This window comes from Oryctolagus cuniculus, chromosome 11 (genome assembly GCF_051225735.1).
Source record: "Oryctolagus cuniculus isolate XC-2025 breed Fujian yellow rabbit chromosome 11, ASM5122573v1, whole genome shotgun sequence".
NCBI classification, from domain to species: Eukaryota; Metazoa; Chordata; class Mammalia; order Lagomorpha; family Leporidae; genus Oryctolagus; species Oryctolagus cuniculus.
In genome coordinates, this window is record NC_142877.1 from 104,096,235 (window position 1) to 104,115,258 (window position 19,024).

Consider the following 19,024-nt stretch of genomic DNA (forward strand, 5'->3'; position numbering starts at 1 on the left):
TGGGGAGTATCTATGAAATGAGTAAAACTAGTGGTGGGTACACCCCAGGATGACTTACTAACAAGTCATGGTCTTGTGTAATCTGTTCACCTTGAATGTGGTTGGAACATATGGTTTACAACCAAGAGTAGGAATGATAATTATTACTACTGTGACTATGACATGTTATATGGCCATGCTGAAGAGATTTTGCATATGTAATTAAGATCCTTAATCAATTTGACTTTGACTTAGTCTAAAGAGAAATTATCCTCAGTGAACCTGGCCTTATCAGCTAAGCCTATTAAAAGAGAGTCTGGAGCTGGTGCTATAGTGTAGTGGGTAAAACTGCCACCTGCAGCACCAGCATCCCATATGGGCACCGGTATCCCATATAATAACTGGTTCAAGACCCAGCTGCTCTACTTCCAATACAGCTCTCTTCTATGGCCTGGGAAAGCAGTAGAAGATGGCCCAAATACTTGGGCTCTTGCACCCACATGGGAGACCCAGAAGAAGCTCCTGGCTCCCAGCTTCAGATTGGCAAGGCTTTGGCTGTTGCAGCCATCTGGGGAAAGAACCAGCAGATGGAAGACCTCTGTCTCTGTCTCTCTCTTGCATGTTCTCTCTCTCTCTCTCTCTCTCTCTCTCTGCCTCTCTGTAACTCTTCCTTTCAAATATATAAATAAATCTTTAAAAAGGAGAGTCTGATCCTTCTCTGAGCTCAAAGTCTCAAAGCAACTGAATCTTTGTTGCTAATTTTAAAGAAAAAACTTCCATAGATTCTGTATCTGCAAAATAAACAAAACCTGCAACTACTAAAGAAGCTTGGAAATGGAGCATTCCTTAGGAGGATCTCTAGGTGAGAATGCAGTCAGGTCAAAAGTGAGTTCACCGACATTGTGCCAAAGCAGATAAAGCTACTACCTGCAAGGCTGGCACCCCATATGGACACCAATTTGTGCCCTGGCTGCTCCACTTCTCACCCTGCTCCCTGCTAATGGCCTGGGAAAAGCAGCAAAGATGGTCCAAGTGCTTGGGCCCCTGCATCCAAGTGGGAGACTTGGAAGAAACTCCTATCTCATGGCTTTGGCCTGGTCCGGCCTTGACAGTTGCAGCCATCTTGGGAGTGAACCAGCAAATGGAAGATCTCTCTGTCTCTGTCTCTGTCTCTGTCTCTCTCTAACTCAGATTTTCAATTTATTTTAAGATATATTTTCAAATATATCTTTAAAAAATTTGATTTCAGCTTTGTGAAACCCTAAACAGATAATCAGCTAAATAATACCTAGACTCTCACCATCAGAAACTGAGACAACAATGGGTATTTTTCAAGCTACTACATTTCTTGTAATTTGTTAAACACTGATAGAAAACAAATACAAACTTCTAGGCAGGCTAGTCACATGAACAAAAATAGAGAAAACACAAATTTTCAAATTACCAGGAATAATAGAAGTACTATCACCACGGATATTGAAAGGATAATAAAGAACTGTTATGGATAATGTTATGTCAATAAATTTGACAACTTAATGAAATGTGAGAATTCCTTGACACAGTCTAAACTCATTCAGTGAGAACTGTGTAGTCTGTAATGAATTTGTGCTTCAAAATATTCTCACAAATAAAAGTCCAGTATAGACTTCATTAGTGAATTCTATCAATGATTTAAGAAGTAATACTAATTCTATGAAAGGCTTTCACAAACTGAAGGATGGAGAATACTTCCTGCCTTATCCTATGAGAGCAACATTCCCTGGATACCAAAACCAGGTAAAGAATACTAGAAAAGTACATATCAGTAGACTTCAAGACTAGTTCAGCAAATCAAACCCAGCAAAATATAAAAAGGATAATATATTATGACCAAATAGGATTTATCCAGGACTGCAAAATTGGCTTAACATTTGAAAGTCAACCAGAATAATTCATCATTTTAGCGCACTAAAAACGACATGATCTCTATAGATGTGGAAAAAGTATTTGACAAAGTCTGACATCTACTCCGGATAAAAAGTCTGCAAACTATGAATAGAAACTATCTTTGTGAATGTTATTAAATACATCTATGAAATACTTATAGTTGACATATTTAATGGCAAAGGACTGAATGCTTTCCCCTAAGATGGTAAATAGGACAACACAGGGTGCTTCCAAATGTTCATTTGTGTTATTAAAAGTGATTAGTGATTTTTTTTAATACAGACTTGCTCAAGCCTCTCTGGATTATGTATGTAAATTTTTTCTTTTTTCATTTTTGAAGACCCCCTCATAGACACACATTTCAGAAACATTATACACCAAAATAAACCTATTTTAAATTCTATTTTCTACAAACTTTTTGAAGTCCCCTTATGTGCCTACTCTTTTTTTTTTCTTTCTTTTTTTGGACAGGCAAAGTTAGAGAGAGAGAGGCAGAGAGAAAGGTCTTCCTTTTTCCGTTGGTTCATCCCCGAAGTGGCCGCTACAGCAGGCGCATTGTGGCCAGCGCGCTGCACCAATCTGAAGCCAGGAACCAGGTGCTTCCTCCTGGTCTCCCATGCAGGTGCAGGGCCCAAGCACTTGGGCCATCCTCCACTGCCCTCCTGGGCCACAGCAGAGAGCTGGACTGGAAGAGGAACAACCAGGCCAGAATCCGGCGCCCCGACCGGGACTAGAACCTGGGGTGCTGACGTCGCCGCAGGTGGAGGATTAGCCTTTTGAGCCACAGCGGCGGCCCTGTGCCTACTCTTAACATTTGTATTATTTTACTAGTCACTTATAAGACAAAAGTAAGTAAATAAAAGGCATCCATATTGGAAAAGAAGTAAAACTGTTCAAATTATAAGACAATATAATCATCCATGTAGAAATTCCAATGACTACAAAAGGCTACTGGAACTAATAAGTTAGTTTAACTAGGTTGCAAGAGCCAAGACTGATATAAAAATTCAATTGCATTTTCATAAACCAGTAACACAGAGAAACAGATCTTTTAAAAAAGTACTATTTAAAATGCATCAAAAATGTAAAATACTTAGGAATAAATATGCCAGATGATTAAGACTTGAAGAAAACAAACTACAAAACATTGCTGAGAGAAATTTAAGAATAAGTAAATGGTGAGATATCCCTCAGAATATCAATATTATCCCTCAGAATCCTCAATATTATTAAAATGCCAGTGTTCTTCAAATTGATCTAAAGATCAAATGCGATCCAAATCAAACTCCCAGGAGAGAGAGAGAAAATTAAGTGTATTCAAAAGTTCATAATAAATGGATAGAATAGACAAAACAACTTTAGAAAATAGCAGAATAGAGGGCTGATACTGCCTGTTTTCAAGAATTCTTGTAAACCAGCTGTAATCAAGACATGTGGTATTGGTCTAGCAATAGATCAGTGGAACATGATAGAGAATCCAGTGGTATATCCACATATAAATGGATAATTGATTTTTAATGAAAGCTCAAATGCAATTTAGTGAATAAAGGACTGATTGTTTTCAACAAATGATACTGAGATAATCCATATGTAAAAAATTAATTCAGATGGGTAGCAGACCTTTAAAACTTAATACTACAAAGATCCTAGGAGAAAAATCTTTGATTTTGCATAAGAGATATCTTATATATGACCCTAAAAGCATAATCCATAATAGAAAAGGATAATTGGGACTTCTTCACAAGTAAAGCTTCATTCTTTAAAAGATGTATTTCAGAGGATGAAAAAAGAAGCCATATACTAGGAGGAAGAAAACCTCCAAAGCACGTCTAATGAAGGGCATATACCTGAAATATGCAAGGTATTTCAAAAAGCTTATAGAAATGTGTATTACTGTAAAAAGCTATATATGGGTTTTGAAATTTTTTGCAGCCAATTTTAATAATTCAGTTCCATTTTTCCATAAACTTTGAAGTACTCTCTTTTAAAGAACACTGGATACTCGGTGATAAAAAATTAATATGAAATTTGAAAAAATATTTCAAGAATATATTCAGATGGCAGACAAACACACTAGAAAATTTTCAATACTATTAGTCATTAGGGAAATGCAAATGAAAAGCAGAATGAGATATCATTGTGCTGCTTATTAAAATGTTTGAAATTTAATTTAAAAAACTGAGCATACCAAGTGTTGGAGAGAATGTGGAGAAAAGGAAATCCTTGTCAACTGTCAGTGGGAATGAAAATTGTATACAGCCATTATGTAAAATAATATGGGAGTACCTCAGAAAATAAAAAAATAGAATTATCATATAATCCAGGAATCACATGTCTGGGTACATACTCAAGGGAAATAAAATCAGTTTCCTAAAAAGATGTTTGCACTCCCATATTTATCGTGGTAGCCAAGATATGGAAATAAATTAAGTATCCACTGATAAATGTATAGGTAAAGAAATTGTGGTGCATGTGTTGAATGGAATATTATTCAGCCAGGCCAGTGCTGTGATGTAGTGGGTAAAGCCACCACCTGCTGCACCTGTATCCCATATGGGTGGTGGTTCAAGTCCCAACTGCTCCACTTTAGTCCAGCTTCCTGCTAATGTGCCTTTGAAAGCAGTGGAAGGTGGCACAAGTTCTTAGATCCCTGCACACATGGGAGACCCAGATGAAGCCCCTGGCTCCAGTCTAGCCCAGCCCTAGCCATTGAGACTATTTGGGGAGTGAACCAGCAGATGAAGATTTCTCTCTCTCTCTCCCCCTCCCTCCCTTCCTCTCTCCTTCCCTCTCTGTTACTCTGCCTTTCAAATAAATAAATAAATCCTTAAAAAAATCTATATATATTATTCAACCATAAAAAGGAAATCCTAGGAGGTTTTGTGATAACATGGATGAACTTGGAGGACGTCATGCTTACTGAAATAAGTCAGACACAAAAAGATAAAAACTGGATAAACTTATACATGGAATGTAAAAATGTTGGATTTTTAGAAGCAGAGCATCAAATGAAAGTTGCTGTGGTCTGGGGGATAGGAGAAACAAGGACATGTTGGTGAACAGGTACAACATTTCAGTTATAAAACTAGCACGTTCTGGGGGCCTAAAGCACAGCTGGAGTGCTGATGGATGTCTTAATTAACTGGGCAATGATAATCATTGCATAAAGTACGTGTATATACCTTGAATATATTTAACCTTTGATGATTAGATATTTTAATTAAAAAGAATAGAAGAACCAGATATCCTAGCCCCAGATCCCTATTTTCTAGCAGATAGCAAAGCTTTCTTCCTAAACTGCTGATGTCCCCATGTGAATCTGAATCATTTTTGCAAGCCTAGATCCTTCTTTCCAAAAAGAACCACTTTGTATTAGTTGTGAACATTGTGAGATTTCAAACTCAGCATCACTGGGACTGACTTCTTGTTCTAGGTCTGAATCGTTTGCTCACCAATGGCTCCTATGAAGCTGCATTTCCCTTGCACGAGGTATTTTGCTGTCTTTTCTCCTTACTTTTCTTGCAACTTCTTGTGACCATAATAATCTTCTAGGGAGAGCCATTCTTTGAAATTGTGGGAACAGTTCAGAATGAATCCAACTGGTTCAACAGGTAATTAGGGGGGGATTTTCTTACATTTCTCCCTCCATATTGATTTATATCTTTTTATTTAAGTATTTGCAAGAATTCTTAAATGAACAGTCACTCATGAGTTTAGAGGAACAGCTTAAGGAATCTAAATCATAAAATTAAAAAGCCATTGAAAATTTGCATGAGGCACCAGATACAAGAGGAAAATATTCTTGAAGTCAGTAGTTGTAGCCAAAAACAAATTTAAAGCTAGTCCTTAAAAAAGTGGGAGGAAGCCATGTTGCAAGGTCTTTGGCTACCCAAAGGGTGATAAGTGAAAGTTAATAGTATCGTACTCAGCATTGTAAGATATACAAATGTCGACTTTCTCCTTATTTCCAACATGGTCTTCGTCATGAGTAATGACTTCATAAGTATGACTGTGATTACACTTAAATCTATTTCTCCACTGGGTCTTGGGATGTTTAAGCAATTATTCTTCTATATGTAGGTTTTCAGGAATATAATTCTCCTAATTATTGGGAGATTATTATTATTTTAATTGTTTGAGCCCCTGCTCTGCACTAGGCATGGTATGCTGCATAAACTACAAAGGTACATGCTCTCTGGGATCTCACATACTAGCCAAGAGGAAACTGTTAGAGTGATCTTAGTACAGTCTTCTGTTAGAAACATTCCCAACAATTTCCTGGTAAACTTTGGAGAACACTTCAGATTCTACATAAGCGGCAAATCCAAATCTTCCCCCAAACATATTTTTCTTCAGCTTACAGTGTTCTCTTGATTTTAAACACAACAGGATATAAAAAGAGAAGCAGAATTCTTAAAACCTTATTAGGGGGGGCGGCGCCATGGCTCAATAGGTTAATCCTCCGCCTGCGGTGCCAGCGTCCCATATGGGCGCCAGGTTCTAGTCCCGGTTGCTTCTCTTCCAGTCCAGCTCTCTGCTGTGGCCCAGGAAAGCAGTGGAGGATGGCCCAAGTGCTTGGGCCCTGCACCCCATGGGAGACCAGGAGAAGCACCTGGCTCCTGGCTTTGGATTGACGCAGCGCCAGCCATGGCGGTCATTTGGGGAGTGAACCAACAGAAAGAAGACCTTTCGCTCTGTCTCTCTCACTGTCTGTAACTCTAACTGTCAAATAAAAAAAATGCTATTAAAAAAAAAAAACCTTATTAGGAAAACTGAAAGCTGTGATCTGAGACTGTATTTACAGACTGTACGGAAATTCTTTCAGAATGCTCCTTTTAGAACAACAGAAGCAAACATTCTGACACAAAGGTTTGCTAGAGCCACACACATGTATTTTTGAACTCTGAAGAGAGATTTCTCCCAAAGCATCATATAGCTTTCTGCAGTGGTTAGTTGGCTTTGCCCAGAAATGGATTGCACTGTATCCTCCCACTCCCAGTCCTTGCCCAAAGAAGGAGCTGTGTCTGAGCAATGGGAGGTGGGCAGAAGTGTCTGCTCAGGGGAGTGGGTGAGTAGGCATGAGGGTGCCTGACAGATACAACTACAAAGCCCCGCAGAATAATTCACAGTCTTCTCTATGACTTTCATATCTCAGTAAAGCCCTGTGTCCTGTAAGAACAAACAATTCCAAATTAGTAATAGCAACAACAATAAAAATTCCATTGTTCTCTTGACTTTTTACTCTGTTTAACCTTATTATGTTATTTAACCTCCTGGCAGCCTTCAGAGGAAGGCAGAGCAGCTATCGTCGCCCTTGTTTCGTGTTAAACATGTAAATAGAGGTCTAGAGAAAGGTTAAGTCTTCTCTGTATCACACTGTGAGTTGTGCTCTTTCCATTAGGAAAGGTATTCTCAGGTCAGTATAATTAGTTTGCCTCCAGAAAGCACCTTTTCTTTTTGTGAATCTAGCATTGCTACCCACTGACCTCCAAAAAGCGTGCACCTCTCTCTGACCCTCATTTGTTTATTTAGTAGATTGAATTTGATTTGGATTGTTAAAATTCTGCAATGACTTCCAACTTCTACATTCTGGGATTTTCTTGTAGCTAAGGCTGTGTGTAAAGGTTACAGTTGTGAGTTGATTAACTGCCGTCTCTTGAAAGAAGTAGGGCCTGGCTTCTGAGCCAGGCACTTGATTAATCCTAAGTGCAGAAAAAGCCCAATGAGGCAGATAATATTAGTTCCATTATGGATTAGGAAACCACGCCTCAGAACACTAAGGAGTCTTGTCCAAGAACTGAATTTGAACTCAGTTCAAACTTGCCTCAATTTAGCAACCTTGAGCTTTTTACTGGACAATATCAGCAGCAAGGCAGTGTCCAGAATTACTCAGTAAACTGCCCTCCCTTTTAAAAAAAAAATCACTTAGAATCACTTTTCTTCTGCTATCACCGCTATTGCTACTCTGCCCTTAGAGACTAATACTATCAGCATTCCCTTGTGGCTTTTGTTGGTACTACCTCACTGGCAGTGGTGTTTTTGTCCCAGGGAAGTTACAGAAGTAAAAACTCCATTCGAACCCACGGAGCAGTAAACCACCGACATCTACTCTATGAGTGCTGGGCTTCCTGGGGCGTGTGGTATAAATACCAGCCTCTGGATCTTGTAAGGTGAGTTTCTGACCAGCGGCAAATATAATCAAGCTTACACAGAATGATGAGGGCAGACCATCAGCTGAGAGAAGCCAGCAGTGGAGAAAAAAAAGATGGGAAGTTCATGGCTGTAGCTCAAATCTGGCTGCTTACCAGAAGAGTAATTTATCAAAGGACATTGGTTGTTTTTGGTAAATCAGCTCTCTCTCTGATGAGGATAGTATTTCCCTGCAAAGGGTCTTAGAGAGGGGCCCAGGAAGGGACATAGGAGACCACTCAGGTCTCCCACAAGACTCAGTACAGAGCAGATCACCCGTGTTACTGTTACTGACAAGTCGTCCTAGAGAGAGATAACATTGCTTACCTATACTAGTAACAAAATAAAATATCACTTAGTACAGGTTGAGCATCCCTAATCCAGAAATCCAAAATTCAGAATGCTAAAAATCTGAAATTTTTTTGAGCACCAACATGATGCCACAAGTGGAAAATTCCACTCCTGGCCTCACATGACAGGTTACAATCAAAATGCAGGTACACCAAAAATATTCTGTAAAACTACTTTCAGCCTATGTGGATAAGGTATATATGAAACATAAATAAGTTCTGTGTTTTAGACTTGGATCCTATCCTCAAGGTATCTCATTGTATATATGCAAATACTTCAAATAGAACTAGAATAACTCTAAAATCCAAACATTTCAGATAAGGGATACTCAACCTGTGTTATGCAAATAGGACCTATGTGGTACTTTAACTCCAATACATTTCAAGATCATTTTAATTTTTGTTTAAAACCAATAACCATTAAAATTGTTTTAATCTGCAGTTTGAAAGTATATAAGCTTTTAACCTATGATAACTGTGCAGTGAAAATGTATGTTTCTTTGGACCATCTGTCTCTTCCCAACCTTCTGCCATGGCAGCATTGTGCTCTGGCATCTCATTATTTATTTGAAGACTGGTTATTGAGATTGGGTAAAAACAATCCACACTTCATGGATTCCTCATTAGAGGGAACGTCATGTCTCATTTCCTAGACTAACTGGCTGTGTTTCACTTATACTCAGTCCCTAAGAAGTAAGCCCAGAAGAGAGAAACAAAAACCACAACTCACTTTATACTTCGTTCCTGTGGGAGGTCTTGTTCCTACCAGAGCCCTTGTGACCTTGCTACCAAATGTTTACAACAATGTTCCAAGGACATTGATGAATTGTGCCCCATTCTTTGGTTGATAACTAATGATCCAGATGATCGAGGTGACTAGAAAATATTTTCTGAGATGATATCATTTTCCTTTATCCAGGCTCAATGATAAACAGTAAGGAAAATTTTTTTTTTAAAAATCCTCTCTTCCCAGCCTCAGTACCAAATAATAGAATTACATTGATTAGAAATTTCAGCTCATGGCTGTAGGTAAACTACATCCTATCCATGATGGTATTGATTAAAACTTTGCAATTAGTCAACAAGTATGAATTACTCATTGATTTTATCATATGGTACTAAATACTGTTGGCAGTGACAAATGAAAGCCATGATGTCTGGCTTTGAGAGACTCAGAGTTTCCTTCAGGAAAACAGGTCCTACGTAATGGAGACAGCTGGAAAGAAAAAATTGAGACCATGCATAAAGGTTTACAGCGGCTCAGAAACATGGAGAGGATGGGATTTGAGTTAGCACCCTTATGGAGGTATCTGCAGAACTGAACCCTGGAAAAACAGGGGCACTTGTGTTGGCCAGAAGGAAGAGGAATTTAAATCACAGTTGAGCCTTGAGTAGAATAACATTTTGGAGCATCTTAAGAATCTCATGTCTTTAAAAGAAAAAAAAAAGTTTCAAATATTTCACTTCTTCCATGTCTCAAGAATCTAACCAGAACCCAGCCTCCCAGTGTCTCCTCTGCCACTCTGGCTGCCCTCACCTGTTATCTGGACAATGACAGTTGTCCCTGATGCAATCTCCCTTTTCCCACTGTGATCCCTTCAGTTCCTTCTGTGTTCACAGAATCAGCTTGTGAATATATGAATATTCTCTTATAGAAAGAGTAATTCTATTTCTGCTATAGAATAATAGGAGAAGGAATTTAAGCCCTTTGCCTAGATTTGGTCAAATGCTTCATTCTCTTAGCTTACCTTGTCTGCCATTGACCAGAAATACCACTACAAAGGAAAATGACCATGCAAAGTATTATAATGCTAACTGTACATACTTCACTATAACTTTCAAGGCTGTTGTGTCTTAAACAGGCGATACTTTGGAGAGAAGATCGGGCTGTATTTTGCCTGGCTGGGCTGGTACACTGGCATGCTCTTCCCAGCTGCCTTCATTGGACTGTTTGTCTTTTTGTATGGAGTCACCACTCTGGATCACTGCCAAGTCAGGTACAGGGAGCTCTTGGGTGACCTGCATTTGCTAAGATTTAAAGATGGCTATTTGCACTGTAGATATGTTCACAGACTCTGGACACACTTCATGCTAGCTTCTTTCCAAATCTCTCATGGAAAAATTTGGAAGAGGAAATTCACTAGATTCTCTCCATCTCCTGCTCTTAGTTCTGTATTCTTCAGGTACCATGGTGGCAAGATTTACATTTATAAATATCTGTGCTGCTATTCATCCATGAAACGTGTTACTTTGGACCATCTGGCTAAAAGTTGCTCTTTCTGTCTTTATAAAAAATCTGTCTTCCAATTAATACTGCAAAATAGTGGGCTAACAATCCTTTTTTATGAATCATGTGTGTTTACAAAGACTTTTGCTAGAAAGACATCTCACCATCTTGCTAGTGCCTTGGGAATGGATCCATATCTATGACTTTTTACTTTGATTTTCTCACCAGAATATAATATTATATATTTGTAGAGATCTTATTGCAAAGCTGTAAAATGATCTTAAATAATAAATGTGCCTTTCAAAAGTGATTACAAAAGTAAAAGAGAGTGATTGAGCCTTCCACATATAAAAGTGTTTTACTTTCTGGTGAAATGGTTAATGAGATGTCATTTTCTCCCAGGACTAAAATCCCTGATCAATTTTATTTATTTCTCCATTATTAGTTTTAACTTATCATGCACATAAAGATCAAGGCAGGCATTTTTAGATATCTTGTTGTTCCCATAATTCAATATGAAATTACTTTAGAGCTATAAAATGTTGTGCAGGACTTTGGTGTAATTTGGGGTAGAACAACCAATGTTTTGCTTCATATATTTTCTTGAATTTAACTCATTAATATGTAAAGCCAAAGTTTAACCTCATAAATAAGTAGATTTATCAAATTATTGGAATGTGCAGGAACTTGTTTACATTAATAACAGATAGAGGTAAGAAGCTTCAAGGGCAAAGATTTTATCTATTGGATCTTATTTGTCAGTGAAACATTTTAGTGAAGTTGAATGAGAAAAATGTCTTGTGTCATCAAAACGCAGTCCTTTTCTGTTCTCTTTTACAGTAAAGAAGTCTGCCAAGCTACAGATATCATCATGTGTCCTGTGTGCGATAAGTATTGTCCATTCATGAGGCTGTCGGACAGCTGCGTTTATGCCAAGGTATTTCTATTCCACAGCATTGTAGGTTAATTGAGTTTAACATAAACCTTCTTGAGGGCTGGTGAGTGTTCTCTCTGTCCTTTGCAGTCTTTGATTCTCAAGTTAATGTTGCAAGATAGATTTATCTCCATCACTGAGTATTCTAATGCAAGTAACTTTTCTAATGTATATGTATTTGAAAGATATGACTCAAGACACTGTGGCAAGAAAATGACCCACATGAAGGATCTCTGTGAGTGAGATCCTAGTGGAAACAAGGGGCCATCAAAGGAGGAGGTACTTTTCTCTGAAGGGAAGCGAGAATTTCCACTTTGCTTATGGCCTTGTCTAAATACTGACGGAGTTTGTGGACTCAAAAGGCTTCCCATAGCCTTGGCGGCTCATGTCAAGAGCCTCGGTGATCACTGATGTCATAAATAAGAGTGTCATTTTTTTGTTTTATTTTTTAGAAAGCTTTTATTTAATAAATACAGATTTCATAGGTACAGCTTTAGAAATATAGTGATTCTTCCTGCATACCCGCCCTCCCACCCCCACTCCCATCCCACCTGCTACTCCCTCTCCCAACCCATTCTTCATTAAGATCCATTTTTAATTGTCTTTATATACAGAAGACCAATTCTATACTAACTGAAGATTTTGACAGTGTGTACCCACACAGACAGACAAAATTTAAAGTACAGTTTGAAGACAAGTTTTACTGTTAATTTTCGTAGTATAACTCATTAAGGACAGAGGCCCTACATGGGGAGCAAGTGCACCGTAACTACTGCTACAGGAGTTGTTAAAAACGAATCTTAATGAATAATGGGATGTGAGAGAGAGTGGGAGGGTGGGTATGGGGGGAAGAACTGCTATATTCCTAAAGCTGTACCTATATAATTTGTATTTATTAAATAAAAGCTTTCTAAAAAAAATATGGCTCTAGATATCAACACAAGAAGCTACAGCATGGCACACAATAAAAGGACAAGTATTAGAGAAAGTTAAATTCTTTTTTTTTTTGTTATTTAAAGTGATTTATGGAAGGGGAGAGGGAGCGGGAAAAGGGAGGGTTGCGGGTGGGAGGGAAATTATGGGGAGGGGGGAGCATTGTAATCCATAAGCTGTACTTTGGAAATTTGTATTCATTAAATAAAAGTTAAAAAGGCCAGCGCCGCGGCTCACTAGGCTAATCCTCCGCCTTGCCGCACCGGCACACTGGGTTCTAATCCTGGTCAGGGCGCCGGATTCTTTCCCAGTTGCCCCTCTCCCAGGCCAGCTCTCTGCTGTGGCCAGGGAGTGCAGTGGAGGATGGCCCGAGTACTTGGGCCCTGCACCCCATGGGAGACCAGGATAAGTACCTGGCTCCTGCCATCCGATCAGCGCAGTGTGCCGGCCGTGGCGGCCATTGGAGGGTGAACCAACAGCAAAGGAAGACCTTTCTCTCTGTCTCTCTCTCTCACTGTCCACTCTGCCTGTCAAAAAATTTAAAAAAAAAGGTTAAAAAAATAAAAAAGTGATTTATTACTGATGAAACATCAGACAATAATATAGGTTATGACAATCAGTGTTCCTTTGTGTTGTTTTGCTCTTTGTAATCTACGTACTTTATATTTTACACTTGAAAATGTCATGTGATACAGGGTATGCAAGTTTCACTAGATTGCCAAAGCAGGAAAAAAGGGGTAAAATCTCTGCTCTAGGAGTTTTTGTGACTAATTGAGGGACTCTGATTTCATTTGTTATTACTAGAGACACCTGCTATATGTTGGGTTAAATTTTGACCCTGTTCTTTACTACATGGCTGTCTGGAAATGAGTTACTTAACCTCTCTGAGCCTCAGTTTTGTCATCTGCAAAATGAAGAATATGTTGCTTGTTTCACATGCGTGTTATAAAAAGTCAGATTAGATGTACACTGAGCATAGTGTTCAGCCGTGGTAAGATCTCAGTAAATGACAACCACCCCCATTCTCCTCTTCATCATCATTGTTGTCAACAAGAGCTCAATTCCAAGCTAGCTTCTCACCTCCTTGACACTGCACATGTGTACTTTTCGGAGACTGAGTTTTCCAGTTTTCATCTGAATGCCTAGGTTTGAGTCCTGGCTCTGCTTCCAGTTCCAGCTTCCTACTTATGTCTGCCTTGGGAGGCAGCAGATGATGACTCAAATACTTAGGTCCCTGACACCCACAAGGGAGACCCAGGTTGTGCTACAGGCTCCTGCCTGCAGCTTGCCCCAGCTTTGGCTGTGGTGTACATTTTAAGGAGTGAATCAACAGATAGAAGATCTCTCTCTCTCTTCCCCTCCTCCCTCCATCCCCCCGTTTTTCTCTCCCTTTCAAAAAAAATGAAGTATTTAAAAAAAACTTTAAATTCAAGCAGTACATGCTCTGTCACATCCCATCGGCATGGCATGAAGACCAAAAAAGACAGTATATGTGGAAGTGTTTTGGGAAAAAAAAAATAGCACAAATTACTTACCAAATGTTATGTTATTACATGGCTTTTTTTTTTTTTTTTTTTTTTTTTTTTTTTGCCAGGCAGAGTTAGACAGAGAGAGAGAGTTATAGACAGTGAGAGAGACAGAAAGGTCTTCCTTCCGTTGGTTCACCCCCCAAGTGGCTGCTACAGCCAGTGCATTGCAGCCCGTGCACTGCGCTGATCCGAAGCCAGGAGCCAGGTGCTTCCTCCTGGTCTCCCATGGAGGTGCAGGGCCCAAGCACTTGGGCCATCCTCCACTGCCTTCCCAGGCCACAGCAGAGAGCTGGCCTGGAAGAGGAGCAACTGGGACAGAATCCGGCGCCCCGACCGGGACTAGAACCCGGGGTGCCGGCGCCGCAAGTGGAGGATTAGTCTACTGAGCCGTGGCACTGGCACATGGCCCTTTCTAATAGTGTGTAACTTTATTAAACTAACAGGTACATTCATTGAATTCATGGAACTGATTTTACTTCAGAGGCAGTGTCATTAATGCAAAAGAATAGCTGAAATTTGGGCTGATGAAGACTCTTCCAGGACCCGCTATCTGTTGGTTTATCCACATTCTACAGATAAAAGGGGCTGGCAGATTGTATTGAATCTCTGTGATTACTAAAGCCTGAGTGTATCTCATTTCTCTGTTGGCATTGCAGAGTTTTGTTCATTTTGGATTAGAGAACACTTGATAGGCAGCTGAGTAGCCATTCATCCATAATGTCTTTAGTTGTGCAGGTGGCCTGTCCCTCTGGGAGGAGCCCAAACTGCAGCAGTCAGCTGTGATTTTAGAAAGATTTGGACTCTTAGTCTGTGCTGCTAGGGACCAAAAAAGCACAAAATGTCCTCCCTATCTTTGGAGAACACACAGATGGACCCAAATAGATGTGGACAAATTTAACAAAGTGACCTTAGGAAATAGAGATTTGGTGAAGATCAAGAATTTTTAAAAGGCCATGGGTTAAGCCTGAATGACTGCAATTTTTAAATTCTAATTTTTGGAGAATCTCAGAAGCACGAGCCCATTGTGTGTGTGTGTGTGTGTGTGTGTGTCTGTGTGTGTATGGGGGGTATGGATTTTTTATTTTTGCTTTTGCTTTTAATGTGAAAAGATACAGAGTGAGTGAATTATCAAGAAGATGATTCCTTAAAAGGATCATCATGAATAGTTCAAACTACTCAGGTATTATCAGAGCTGCTTCTGATAGTTCTACCTAAAGTAAGTTCTAGAACAATAACAATTGCAATTAAACCAAAGTTACTATAACAGCTAGACAACCTGTGTTTATGACTTCTGATTCTCACAGTAACTTCAAGGTAGCTGTAAGTATTCTCATTTTGTGTGGTGGCTCAGAGAGGTATAATTTATTCATGGTCACGTAGCAATACATCACCAGGCCTTGGATTACCAAACGTGTCTAGTCACCACTGTGCCACACTGAGATACAAGATTTTAACATTAGGATCTTGCTGAGAAACTTAGTGAAATGAAAGATAAAAAGCCTCAATTTCAAGACCCGGGTTACACGGGGTTTCCTTTAGAAATGTTTATTAGTATGGTCATAGTGATTTCCTGGCCGTGTGGGTACGCAGGAATACCAGATCCAACTGGAGCCCAGAAGCAGCTCCATCAGTGTTTCACTCCAAGTGGCTTCAGCAGAGAGAGACCTAGTAGCTGATTTCACTGCTAACTGGAGGCAGCTCACAGTTTATGAGCATGAGGCTCTCACAACCTAAAACTGCTGCTCCAGGCCCTTAGGTGACTCTGCCCACCTGTCTCCAGTTCTCTCTGCACCAGCCGGGAGGTGACTGCCAAGTGCCTTGACTCCAGGCTTACCTCATCCTTCCTTTATCTCCCTAAGATATTTGTGGTGTTTATTTTCAATTCTTGGCATTCTGATACAGAACATGTACTGTTTCACAAGATGTATACAACTTAGCTGGGAACTGATTTTGGGGGACAGGAAGATGTTCTCCAGATATGCTGTTATTTGGGCTGTGAGTATATATTCCCTGGAGCTATCAACCATTTTAGATCAGCGTCAGAGACCAGCCCATGTCTGTCAGTTCTACAGTGTTAGAGAGAGAGGAGGGCATTGAGCACCAGGCACTGCTGTATGCTGTCACTCTAACAGAAGACGTGGCTCTTCAGAGGCTCATTTTAAATTTTATTTATTTGTATTACTTAAAAGAGAGAGAGATCTTCTTTCTGCTGATCCACTCCCTCAAATGCCTGTGATAGCTGGTGCTGGGCCAAGGCTGAAGCCAGGAGCCAGCAACTCAATCCTGGTCTCACATGTGAGTGCTGGGGACCCAAGTGCTGGAGTCTCAGGGCGAACACATTCACAGAAAGCTGGAATTGAAGCAGAGCTGGGACCTGAACCAGGCACTCTGACTTGGGATGTGGATGTCCCAAGCCACATCAGCCATGGCACCCAGGGCCCTCTGAGAGTCTCATGCTTAAACCTGCTTAGAACACAGCAGAATTATGAGGAGGCACCTCTCCCTTGATGGTAATCCCAGCCCTGGGCCTAAGGAGTAATGGACTGAGGACGACTCCACTGCAGCTATCCAGGGAGCACCTTCTTTCTTCCTTTTTTCTTTTATCACCATCTCAGCCTGGCAGTAGCCCAAGAACAACAGCACCTGCGGTTTGATTTGCTGTAGCTTGGTTCTGAAAGAAGGCAAAGCAGTTGTCCAATGTCCATTTAAGTAAGAGGCTAGAGTAAAGTGGAAGTATTTCTCTAACCTCTGGTCACCCTGCACACACATACACACTTGTGGGAGATAACCTTCTGTCTCTCCTAGGGTTTCTTAGGGTCTTCGACTTTGTGTTTTGTTAGTTCCTGAAATCACTGTCTTGCTCTTCCATGGGTGGTTTTGGCAGAGGGTGCCATCCTGAGCTGGCCTTCCCTCTTATGAGGACTCAGAAATCCCTTTGACTTGGGGCCAGCGCCGTGGTGCAGCGAGTTAGCACCCGGGCCTGAAGCGCCAGCATCCCATATGGATGCTGGTTTGAGACCCAGTTGCTCCTCTTCTGATCCAGCTCTCTGCTATGGCCTGGGAAAGCAGTGGAAGATGGCCCAAGTCCTTGGGCCCCTGCACCCACATGGGAGACCTGGAAGAAGCTCTTGGCTCCTGGCTTCGGATCAGCACAGCTCCAGCTGTTGTGGCCAAATGGGGAGTGAACCATCAGGTGGAAGATTCTCTCTCTCTCTCTCTCTCTCTCTCTCTCTCTCTCTCTCTGCCTCTCCTTTCTCTGTGTAACTCTGACTTTCAAATAAATAAATCAATCTTTTGAAAAAAAAATCCCCTTGACTTTACACTTGCTGATTCACATTCTCCCAAACTGATAAATGGAACAGAAAATGCTCTTTCCAAAGGTTTGCCTATCAGTCCCAGGAAAGTACTGTGATTGGCTCTGTTTTGAGCCATGTGCCCATTTGGACCAGCCTGAGAGAGAAAGAGTGAAAGCTTGAAAGAGTGCATGCGAGCTAGCTAGCTGTATTCCCCAGAGAAGGGAGAATGGGAGGAAAAATTGTCTGGGCAGCCAAAGCAGCAACAAGCACAATCCATTTCAGGACAGACACTGAGAGTGCAAGCTGTGTCTTCAGAGAGAGCGAGCGAGCGAGCGTGAGAGTGAGCACAGACCAACGGGATAACCACTGGGACTTTCAGGCTTGATTTGCTGTTGAGAGTCAGCATACTCCTACAGCTTGCACTTCTTCTGGCCTAGGATATCATTTGTCTCCCCTCAGGTGTTTGAATGCTGCCAACATCTCCTATGTTCAAAGAAAGAGAGGTCATAAACTTTTGGAAGAATAGGAAATAATTCATGCTGTGATGTAATAGGAAAAGACCTGCTCATACCTGATACATTCTCCAAAAGACAGTAAAGTTTGCTTTTAGGGAGTTATACAATACCAAAAGGGAAAAAACGTTGTGCTTTATGAAGCTGTCAGTCCTCATTTCAGTTTGGCATGGACATCAGTGAGATTTATACTGCAGATGGGAACAAGTTTGACAGTTATGCAGGGAGAATAGATATGTTTGCTTTTTGCTGTGCTGATTGCAATAGAATGTATTATTCTAGAGACAAAATGTTGCTGACTGTCTTTGCACTATTTGCAGTAGGTAAATTCAGTGATTGCCTGAGGCTTTAATAGAGGTGGAAGTGGACTTTGTTAATGGTTCTGCTCTCCCATCTTTTTAATGCAGAAATCCGGAGAATAGCCCAGAAAATGTTTGCTCAAAACTGTACACAAAATACCCATGTTTTCAAAGTAAATAACTGAAGCATTAAAAACAATGCTTGGGAAGTTGGAAACTTTTAAAGGAGCAATAAAAATATCTTCCTGGTGCTAAATATAACTATGTGTGTATCCATTCCATATGTATATGTTTGAGTTTTTGAAATGGGAAAAGAATTTTTAGTAGTGCTACTGGGGCCACAGATAAATATCCAACTGATATTCAGTAACACTGATGCATATTGTTCCCAGGTGACCCACCTTTTTGACAATGGAGCCACCGTCTTCTTTGCTGTTTTCATGGCAGTGTGGGGTAAGTCTTCTACCAGTGTAAAACCCGAGTTCCTCCCGTCTGCTCTATGATGTGTTCTTTCTTTGGACAGGGGAAAAAAAGCTTGAGTACACTGAGTTAGCTTTTCTATTAGCAATTAAATGGTAAATAATTTATTTGGTGTATCTTAGAAGTGATGTGGTACAAAAGAAACATGTCTGATTTCTTTTAAAACTCAGCAACTTCATCAGCATTCCATTATTAAAGTAAAATTCACCTTCTGTTGAAGATAAAAAGAAAGCTTAGAGCTCACCAGCTCTTCAGTCTGGGAAAAACTGAACACTCATCTCAGTATGTGTAGGACTTTGTACTGTGAGTAGCTAATGGATGAAGACTTACAGCTGGCTTTGTTTTAGGTCTGGATAAAATGACCCCCTAT

General features: G+C 40.3%; 1 protein-coding gene across 5 annotated transcripts in view; it reads left to right on the forward strand.

Annotated features, from left to right (window-relative positions):
* The window catches only part of ANO4 (anoctamin 4), a 561,128-nt gene that overhangs the window by 453,185 nt on the left and 88,919 nt on the right, over nucleotides 1-19,024 (forward strand). For all 5 annotated transcript variants that reach the window (XM_008256958.5, XM_008256960.5, XM_002711221.6 and 2 more), the window contains 5 exons: nucleotides 5,339-5,394; nucleotides 7,954-8,075; nucleotides 10,307-10,441; nucleotides 11,512-11,608; nucleotides 18,567-18,627. In XM_008256958.5, coding sequence (XP_008255180.1) covers nucleotides 5,339-5,394; nucleotides 7,954-8,075; nucleotides 10,307-10,441; nucleotides 11,512-11,608; nucleotides 18,567-18,627 — 471 coding nt within the window. The remainder of the gene's footprint in view (nucleotides 1-5,338; nucleotides 5,395-7,953; nucleotides 8,076-10,306; nucleotides 10,442-11,511; nucleotides 11,609-18,566; nucleotides 18,628-19,024) is intronic.